This window comes from Varanus komodoensis, unplaced genomic scaffold (assembly GCF_004798865.1).
Source record: "Varanus komodoensis strain SLA01 unplaced genomic scaffold, ASM479886v1 scaffold1, whole genome shotgun sequence".
Lineage (NCBI taxonomy): Eukaryota > Metazoa > Chordata > Lepidosauria > Squamata > Varanidae > Varanus > Varanus komodoensis.
The window spans coordinates 24835796-24846915 of NW_025335268.1; the positions used below are offsets into that span (position 1 = coordinate 24835796).

At 41.8% G+C, this 11120-nt stretch overlaps 1 protein-coding gene across 8 annotated transcripts in view; it reads right to left on the reverse strand.

The window, feature by feature from the left end:
• Positions 1-8893, reverse strand: part of RYR2 (ryanodine receptor 2) — a 373600-nt gene extending 364707 nt beyond the window's left edge. For all 8 annotated transcript variants that reach the window (XM_044419812.1, XM_044419847.1, XM_044419795.1 and 5 more), the window contains exon 1: positions 8566-8893. In XM_044419812.1, the coding sequence (XP_044275747.1) occupies positions 8566-8613 (48 nt within the window). In that variant the 5' untranslated portion in view covers positions 8614-8893. The remainder of the gene's footprint in view (positions 1-8565) is intronic.
• Positions 8894-11120: the final 2227 nt, after the last annotated feature.

Genomic DNA, 11120 nt, shown 5'->3' on the forward strand with positions numbered 1-11120 from the left:
TTGGTAAGTGCATGCAGAGTTAACTCCAGATAAAATTATCACTGAGTCTAATGAAGCTACATGAAATGGGTATATAATTTACAAGAGAATAATGTGCTGCAAGAGTAAACTGTAATAACGAGCTAGATGAGAACTCTCAGAGAAGTTCTCCCTACCCATGTAAACAGTCAACAAAAACATTCCTCAAGTAAATACATTCCATATTGAACCAAAAGGAGCTTGCCCATCATTGTATTTTTCACCAATTAAATTTTCACTATGAATTTTTGGCATCTCAGGCTATTTTTACAGCCTGGGAGCAGTACAAGAAACAGCTACACTAGTTAGGTTAACTGTCATCTCATCTATGAACTGACTAGTTAACTTCCAGCCTCTGTCCAATTTAAAACAGTCATTTTGAGTAAAATTGACTAGCAGCTAAAATTCTTAATATGGTAGTAGTGACAATAAAACCAATGTAAAGAACCATCATTAAACTAACACATCTCACTCATCAAAATATGAAATAGGGAAAGAAATGTTTTCAGCTGGCATCTAAAAGAGAAAAGAGAAGACACCTGGTCAGATCTCTATTGGAAGTGAAGTCCACAAGTGTGGCGCTGATACACAAAAGTCCCTTTACCTAGCCATCTCCTCCCTTGCTTTGTTGAAGGTAGGGATTCAGAAAAGGACCTCCAATGAAGATGTCAGTGATTGAGCCAAGACATATGGAGATGAGCATTCCCTCAGATATCCTGGCCCCAAGCTGTTTAGGGCTTTCTATGTTATCATAAGCATTTTGAGAATTGGGCCCAGACAGCAACCAACAGCCAACATAGCCTCCAAAGGACTAGTGTGATATGTTCATGAAAGCTAGTCCTTGTCAGCATGTGCACTGCCATGCTGTAGAGCAACAGAGCTATGGCATTCCAGCACAACCATCTGGTGATGGTCAGCCAGAAAGGAGCTAAACCACTGCAAAGCAATGCCCCCAACTCCCAATCCAACCAACCTCTCCAGAAGGATATCATGGTCAATGGTATCAAAAGCCACTGAGAGGTACAGAAGATTCAACAGGACCACTCTTCGTGTCTCTTTCCTGGTCAGTCCACAGAGCAACTAAGGCATTTTCCATTCCAAAACCAGCATGAAGCTCAACTGAAATGGATCCAAATGTGTCATCTGGGAGAGCTTGGAGCTGCCCAGCCACAACCTGCTAGATCACCTTGCCCAGACAGGGGTTATTAGGTATAGGTCTACAATTATTTACATCAGCTCAGTCCAGGATAGGTTTTTTCAGAGTGGTGCAATCACAACTGTTTCTAAGGCAAGTGGGGTGAGGCGCCGGCTTGCTCACAAGGAGATCATTTTCTCCAAGCTAGTCCAAAACGACCTCCTCGCAAGCAAGCTGCACGCACCCAGTGAGTGCAAAACCTGTGGGGTGGGCCAGTTAAATGGGCACGGCAGGCCAGATTCAGCCCGCAGGCCTTAGTTTGAGGACACATGATGTAAGCTCTAGCCGTCCCTCTTGGTTTATTGCCCTCGGCTCTGGTACATACCAAGGAGCAGGTGGGGCTCTGCAGAAGGATAGAGGGCACTTGGTGGTGTTTGTGTCAACTGCCTGGGTCATCTCCATATTCCACAAAGCTAACTGAGCTTCCATAGGAGTGCCTACCATCTGGATCCATTAGCTTCCAGGGGTGGACCATCTTAATGGGTCCCCCACCCTTGCAGAGGGAAAAGGGGGCCTAATGGTTCAAACCTCAGGAGGAAGAGATCTGAACATGACAAGGGGTAAATGTTAGCACCCAAATTTCAGATCACCATTCTTTCGCCCAGTTGAAAGAATTAGGTCCAGAGTGTGACTGTCCCATGGCTGTCATTGTTGTCATGAAGTCCTGAACTGCCCCAAACAAGACAGACTCAGCATGGAAGTTGAGATCCCCCAGGACCAACATCCACCTCTGCCAGTGCAGGCAAAAAGCCTACTAGACAGTGGGGTAGGCAGTACACCAGCAGAATCCCTAATCTGTCTCAATTGCCCAATACTAAAGACACTCAAGACCTGAATTTGAGTGTACAGGAAGCCTTAAGAGAGAGATAGAATCTCGATGGACTATGGCCACCTTCAAGATGATGTCTCTGCTGCATTGAGTACCCAGGTAGACAGAGCTGGGAGAGAGTAACCCCTCCAGCCCATTCACCCAGGTCTCAGTGATGCAGGCCAGGTGAGCCTCCTTATCCACAATTAAATCATGGATCAGGGAGGTCTTGTTATATGCTGACCCAGCATTAAGCTGTAGCACCACAAGGCTTGAGGGCAGATGGGCACAGTTGCCAAATTGTCTGGCTGGGGGAAGGACCAGAAAAGGGAATATGAGTAAGACATCTACTCCTACTTCTTCTACGCTGGCTGGTTCATCTCCCAATTCCATTATCTCCCCCTACACAAAATCATGTGTTATGCATTATTAGCAGCTACAAAAACAGTGCTAAGCATTATTATTATTAGCTGCAATCCATTTTGCTTAGGCATCCCTCCAATTCCTCACCCCAGGTAAATTTAAAGAAAGGCTTTACTTTCACTTTCTATCCTATTCAGCTTAAGCATATATTGGATGCCTTTACAATTTTGACCAAAGGTATCATCCCCACAACACATCAAAAGGTGAGACCTAGAATATATATAGTTGATTATTGCTTGAGTTAGGATTTCCTTTTTTTTTTTTTTTTTAACACTATAGGCACATTTCAGAATTTGAGCCCAACCAAATCATTGGATTGTCACTTTGGCATTTATGGTGCCTTGTGATTGCATTCACCTACCTTTGACTTTTCCACATTTTGTTGTGTTATAGCCTAGAATTGAACTGGATTTATTTGCCATTGTTACCACTTGATACACACAAGAAAGTCTATGCTAGAAAAGGTATTACTCCACAAAATATTTTTATTGTGCCACAGAGGTTAAGTAAACATTACATTCTAACAGCCTCGAGCCTTCTCCAATAGTAAATGCAAGTTGGATTAATGAAATCTGATTCTCTCATAATCCTTACACAAAGGTGCTTCTAGAAGAAAGATTCCTAACATATATGTTTATCCTTAATGAAAAAGCAGTAAGAAAATACAAATAGGTTGTAACAGTAACCCACTGTGACTTCTGGACAGTTCTCCTACCTACATATAATTCCACAAATACAGAGCAACAGCACAATAGAAACTAGAAACATCTAGAAACATCTAGAAACTAGAAACATCCAAAGCCACAAGCTGCATATTTTAAAAATATATAAAATTTGCAACTGTATGAAGCCATAGTTACCACTGAGCAAGTGACAGTTTTATCTGTTGTTACACTGGCTAATTAAGACACAAGAGGCACCCATGTTTGCACCCTTATTTAAAATAGATTGAGAAAATTCAATGAGTTACATTTAGATATGTAAACTTATCAAAAAGAGACAATGATATTTATCTTTCATACAGCTGCAATGAAAGTAAAATGCAACTCAGGAAACATGAACAGCTCATTTTCTCCAGGTCAGCCACACAAAGGGATCATCAGATAAACCACATAAATATGTTTTTTTTCAGAACTGACACAGTAAAGAGCACACAATATTGGTCGCTTGAGGTCTTCCCAAGTATTTTCCAGACCATTACATTTAGAGAATAATAAGTACTGTGAGGAAAGCTTTGCTTGCAAAGTAGCCTGTAGGCAGCATTTTATCAGTAGCAGAAGCATACTAGCTCATACCTAATATAAAGAGCTATCACTAATTATTATATTTTACAAACAGAAAACAAAATAAACATTATATGCAACCACTCTGAGAGAGCAATGATTGCTCCTTTTATCAGTAGAGATTAGTTTGAATTATTTATCTAATAATGTCAAACACAAATCTTTCAGTCTATGATGTGAAGACTATCTATAGAAGTCGCAAAGGCACTAGGTACAGAGTCAGATGGAGCTACTAGTTGATGTCATTTCATCACACTAATACAACTCTCAAATGAAAAAGAAACCGCACTAATTTTAAGTAATAACTAATATAATTTCACATAACAAATTATGCAATGGCTACTCAGAAATAAGACCTTCCTCTTCCTTCCCACAAATCTGTCCTGAAGGGGTCTCCCAACCCTCTGAAGCAGGGTGAGAGGAAATCCATTCTACCAGCAATGTTTTTTCCTTTAGTAGATGGAAACAGTTAGATGCAACCCTTGAGTTTCAAAAATTCCATACCAATAAATGGAAAATATATGACTATTGAGAGAACTAACATGGGATATATATTGCAATTCAAACTATGTTTTAAGGTTTCTAAAGTATGTTAGAAAAAAGTAAATATATGCAAGAAATCACCAAATACATTCTTCGAAATATATGCAGCCACTTTGAACAAAACATACTTAACAAAAGGAAGGAAAAACCCAAGAACAACTTTCTTAGAACTGGGGTATTATTTCTCAATAGAAATTATTATAATTATTTCAGTAAGATTTACTTACAAATAATTAAGCTTTGGACTACAGCCTCAGTCCTTTTGGATTATTTTTAAAATGTTATTTCCCTAAAAGGACATGATTAAACATAATTATTTAAATCAGGAATACTTCATTATAAGTCCAGTTAATTATTTTTAATTCATATAATTTATCCATAAATGCAAATCACACAAAATACAGAGTACATTTTCAATGATACAGAAATATAAACCTTTCATATACAGTTACTCTTTTTTATCCTTTTGACATGGAACATTTTGAAAAATATTGGTTTTCATTAGTGATTTACACTGATTTTAAACACGTGAATTAATCATATCCTGATTCATCATTTTTCATGGTTATATGTTTCCATTTCTTTAACAAACTCACAAAATTAAATAATCAATGGTTACAACAGTAAATGGTTATTAGAAAACTTCTGGCTATTAGGAAAACTTTTGAAATATTTATACAATACTTAAACCTAGCATAATACTTTTAACTTTGTTGCTAAATACAAGTAAAATACATGTTAAATCAGATCTGAATCTCTTGAGGTCATTAAAAGCTTTCCCAAAACCCAGGAAAAAAATCCAATTTTTCTCAAAACCTCCATTTCAATGACACTGGCCTTAATCAGACATAATGCAACACCATTGCTTACCAGTATGTCTGAATGCAGCTAATGCCTAATCTTCTCAAGTCTTTTTTTTACCAATTAAGCAATCAATCCATAAGCAGCTACCAAACAAAACCATGTATCTTACACAAATGATTGCAATGTAGTTTGAACCACAAATCTAGCTGTTTCTTAGTTCTCTGTATGGTCATTATACAGAGGTGACATTCAAACAGAATGAGGGCCCATTTGACACTATGTATTGTGGGAGGTTCAGAGTAAGTAAAGTCAATGATGTGAATAAAATTGTGCATAGCTGTGGTTGTGGCACACTTTTGAACTCCTGAGGCCTATTCAAAAGATTTCAATATTTTGCAGGCCAAGTCCAAACATGTTAAAGTATTTTCTGATCTTCCAGTGTTATGGCAAAAAACTGTATCAGATTCGTGTGAATTTTAGTGCAGAAAAACATGAATGATGCTACCTACTTTTAGAAACTCTAATTCATGGAATTATACAAAAAGTGGAAGTATTACAATCCAGTTATAACTGCAGGCTCTTGTGAGACCACTGCTAGATCTCCACTTCAGATTCAGAGGATTTGAATGGACTGCATAAAAAGTGTGCTAAAGACCTTTCTCAATTTAACCATCAGTTTTATTTAGGTTAAAAAGTAGGAAAAGAAAAAAAGTTAGATAAAATTATCCCACTTTAAATGAACCTCTGTTCATCCATTTGGGATTGCACATATAGTATAACTGGAACATTATGGGTGCAAGGTGCTTCTGGATAAACCATAAAAATAATCATGGTCTTCATATTTTGTCCAAATTAATGTAAAGATCATATTGAACCACTAGAAGAATATTCATTAATAAATAGTATCACAACTGTTGTATACTTCAAAATTCCAATCCATAATTGCAAATCTACTGGGTAAAGGATTTCCAGAGGGGGGTGGTAAGGCTTAAAAATAAAGATGGTTCCTGCTAAAAGCCACAAAGGGAGTCCAAAGGTGACGTGAGATTTAAACCTGGATAAATACTCTAGAAGTTATAAATTAAAGTTTGCTATTAAAGTTATTTTAATAGCATTTCTTAATGCTATTAAAAACAGGGTCTACATCATAGATTTATGTCGTTGCAGAGTCTGCTGCAAGCCATGTTTAAAATACTATTATAGGATCATGGCACACCAAATATGTTGTTTTGGTGATACAGTTAGAGACCCACATTAATGGTGAGATTAAAGAAAATAAACTTGTCAGCAGGATCTCTCCCTTTCCTTTGGGAAGTCATCTTTGCCAGGCCGTGTGATAATTCTATTTTAAAAAATTTCCACTGGCTATAACTTGTCCCTTTCAAGGTCATTAATGTTACCAATGAAACATTCCGAGGATTTTAAAAAGATAATCCCTGGCTGGGATTTCCAGATCTTTACTTCCAGCACCACACGTAACCAGAAGAGTGGTTTTACATAATGCGTTTTTGCTGTTGAGTGCTGTAGCTCAAACATTACTTTGCATGTCCAGTGATATTAGCATGCATGTTACCACTTTTCCCCATCAAGTATTCAAATAACACCACCTCCATGATCTTTGCTTATGTTTAAACCTGCAGTAATTGCATAAACCTTCCAGAATATTTGGGCCAATCAGAGCAATGGGAAAGAAGACTTCTCTACATACATTTTTTGTTTTGTTTTATAATGTTGTAATCTCTGAATGAATCTTGGAAGCAGACATATTTAAGGAAGGGAAGTTTCTAGTTTATGTTTGTTCAGTCAACACTGCATAACAAAGTGTATCACAATCAAGAACTGATGCTTCATGAAACACAAATAAGGATGTATGAAACACATACGCAAAGGTATGCCTCTTGAAGATAGCAAACAAAAATTATCCAAACCATCATCTCCAATTCCTGCAAAATGTTGAGGGGGAAAAATAAAATTCCACCAACATAAGATGGTTCTCTTTTTTTCAGTTTGTCACACACACTCAAGCACACATACCACTTCCTGCAGACCCTCCTTTCAAAAAAAATCCCATTATATAAAGGGAAACCAATGCAATGTCACTTAATTTCCAGCATTGTAAACATCCAATGTGGAAACAGATTATTCCCAAAACTATATAGATGTATTTGGGTCTTTGCAATGCGCCCATTTGTAAAAATCCTGCTACAGCTACATGTATAAAAAGATCACTTGGGACATCTTAATACAAACAGGTATGATTTAGAGTCATGTTCCAGAAAAAGCTGTAGCTGCAGTCTTAACACAAGACCAAATTTAGAAAAGCAACGGTTCAACAGTTCACAATGTTTTCAACTGAAGAAAGCGACTTGCTAATAACAACATATTAGTAAGAGTCCTTCAGAGAATGGAATGTCTCCCATTCCCCCCCCCCACACACACACACATTTGCTTTTGCCAGAAGGGTAGACACTGTTGCAGCTTTTGGGCTGAGCAACGCTGCTTGCTAGAATATCTGCAGTACACAGAACAAATTCAAAAGGTGGGGGGGGAGAGAAGAGGGGAGTATTCGGGCAAAATGATGTTCATTCGGCAGAGTACGTATATCTAAGCCGTCCCTGATCACCTGCTAACGATAATTTTACACCGGATTCGTTATACCTAATAAGGGGGAGGGGGATGAGGGGAAGAGAGAGGATGCAAACACACGAAAAGCGCCTGTCTACGACCCATTCTTTCGCCACCGCAGAGTAAGCACCAATGGAAAAACCTAATGCCCGTTCGCCCCGTGCAGCGACCCGCTCGCTGCCGTGCCCTCACTCAGTTCCTGAGCACCTTGGCGTGCCACACCGGCTGTGGTCGCCTTTGCCTCAGCCCTACAGGAGGCACCCCTGCGTCTCGACAGTCCCTAACGAGCGCGTTTCAAACGGGCAGCAGCCGGGAGCAAGAAGCGTCCCCTCGTCCAAAGCAGTACATCCCTTATTTCAGACAACCCCACAAAAGAAAACACGCTTCTCCTCAGCCCGTAATATAGCTCCAGGAGGTGCTCAGAAAGCAGGCACTGCAGCCCTGAGCTTTGCTCTCGAATGGTCGGCCAGTGCTCCTAGGAGCAGGTGAGCTCCAGAAGAAACTCCTCACCAGGTTCCCGCCACAGCCCCCTCCCTCATTACTGAAGCATGGAGACGAGGGAGGGGGACTTCCAGTTACTCGGGATGCCCGTCACGCAGAGCTTGTCTCACACAATGCCTGTAGGTGGGTCCTGGACCCCAACAGACAGCGTTACATCCGCACCAATGTGCATCGCTGCCCGAAAGCTCCGGCTCGCCTCCCTCACAGGAGGCGCAAGGTCTCTCCCTCATTCCGGCTGCGTGGCTCGCGTGCGGTCGCCCCTCAGCCCGCTCCCAAGCCCAGCCGGCTACCGAGAGAACACTCCGCATTGAGGTGAGGGGGCGGGGAGTTACGAGAAAGAAAATCAAGACAAGCGAGGGGCTTACAGTTCGTAGGAACTGTATCTCGTCCTCGCCTTCGCCCATTTCGGCCATGGCTCGCTCTTGCCTCCCGGGCGCTGCTGCCTCCGGTGTCCGGGCTGGCAGGTGGTGGTGCGGCAGCAGTTGCAGGGGAAGGCACCCCCGCGGGATACGGAGCAGAAGAACAGAAGGAAGAGGCGGCGGCTGCAACCGAACGAGATGCTCCCACGCCGAGCTGGAGCTCTAGGGAAAGAAAGTGTGAGCGACCCGAAACGAACGGCCCCAGCCCGGCTCTGCCCGAACGAGTCGTTCCCTCTCTGCAGCAGATTGGCAGCTCAGTCCAGTTTCCTTCGTGCAAGTGCATGGAGAAAGGAGGGAGGGAAAAGCAGGGAGGGGAGAGCTGTGATTAACAGGGGCAGCAGGGGAGGAGCTCCTCGGTGGCTCCCCCACTACTGCAGGTGATCTGCAGCCGGCTCCCTCTGCAAAGCAAACCTGAAGCGCAGCGCCGCTGTCTGGCCGTTTGCGCAAGTCACGGGGAGGGCGGATGGGCGAGTGCGCGCGCGCGCATACACACGCGCGCCGCTGGGGCCTCTCCCTCTCCACACCCTGCGCGGCGGGGGCGTGTGGTAGGGCAGGCGCGTCAGGCGCAGAGAAGAACTGCATGTTTACGTGCAGAGGGAGAGACCGCGAGAGGGACGGGCAGGCGGCAAATGACAGACGCTGCCGTCCTTTCTTGGAAAGGTCGCTAAGGGAAGCCCAATTCGTTATGCCAGGAGAGAGGCAGACAGCCACCCACAGCTAGCGGGCAGTATTGCCACTTGCCATCCGCCCTCTCTCTTCTGTGGTGCGCCTGTCTTCCAACAGCCAAATAACAGGTAGAAAACGAGTAGGTGGGGCTTTCCCTTTCACTGCAGCTACGTCCTGGGGAAAGTTGGACTTGTGTGGCTGCCATTTTTTATGGCATCAGACATCAGTCACCAGACTCCTTTACACCCCTGCACACCTTAACAAAAGTCATACAAACCCCAAAGTCTATTTGTTTAAAGCATCCCAGCACTGGTTCTGCAACTCCGAATTGTCCACGCCGCTATGGTTCTATCTTCCGGTGAAGGAAGCCTGTACAGCTCTCCCCTTTGGTGACTTAATTTGCTCCGTGTTGAGGGGCTGGAAAGTTCGGCACAGCGATTTGTTTCCTATCCCCAGTATTATTAAAAACGGTTCAGTTCACTCTGGAGTTCTTGCCAGCTTCCCGCTCGAGTCCTTATATCGCACTACTGTCCTAGCAGCAGGAAAGTTAAGAGGGAGCTGAAGGAGAGTGGCAAGAGTTGGTTTCGGAAGAACAGGTGGATGAGGAATTCCCTTAAGTTTCTGCAGCAGGAAACAAAGGGAGGTTTTCTCTCCTGCTTCACCCTTTGTGCCAGCCATAAATGTGTATATAGGTCCCTAGAAAAGACGAGCAAAGAGAGTCCCTTAACCGATCACCATCTGTGTTTGTCTAATATATGCTATGTAAGTATGTATGGTTGCATGTGAATATGAATGTATGCTGTAAACAAATGAAGGCCTTATAACAATCAAGGCCCAACAAACATTGTTAAAAATTAAAATGAAAACCAGTCCCCCACCAAAGAAGTCTCCTTTACCCAGTTCAATGCCATTGATCGCATTACAGTGAGGAAATGTGTACTGTTAGAACATGCATATGAGAGAATGTTGTTTACGATGGATGGACTGAGCCAGTATAGTTACTATGGAGCAGTATAGAGCAGTAAAAAGAAGCCCCTCCTCCTGCTTTTCCACCACCATGTATTATCATGTATCCCCCAATTTGTACACTTGGATGTGTACCCCAGTCAACAGGAACTGTAAATTTATTAGCAAGGCATGGCAAAAAATTATATGCATGTGCTTACCAAATTGGAGTTGAGCTGCATTTATTTACAAAATTAGAGTTCTTACTGGATTTTAGTGTACTGAATGTTTGTAAAGAATTTTTGAAAAGTAATACCTAAGTGCTAGATGTTGCTAAGTGCTAGGCATTATATAAGTGCTACTGTGTTTCACACTATACATTCAAGAGCATTTGTGGGTCAAGGATTACAAATCTGTTTTCCAGAGGAAAAACATGAGTGCACATCAGGACTGGGCAACCTGTTCAGCCCCAAGAGACACCTTGAGAAGGAGTATTATGAGCCAGATGGCTGCTGTAATAAGTGCACTTGTTTCAAAATTATGTAATTAACACCTTTTGCATATATTCATCTTCACCTTAAATGACATTTTGTGCTTCACTGTCCCAACATGTTCATAGAATAAAATATCCTTTTTCCTCCCAGTGACACATTATAGTAGGTATACTTTTTCTGGCATTCCGTGAGCATCCTTGTTGAAAAACATAATGTGGAGGTTTTTGCTGTTCAGGTAACAGAGATTAAACTCTTCCTTATTTTAAATTTTGCTTTTAGAATAAGCCATTCTAGGGCATTCCACATAAAATATATAAATCAATAAACAGATATTCTAACCACCACCATCATAATATAGCATATATAATACTGTAGCAGAATAAAAATATCTGAGTG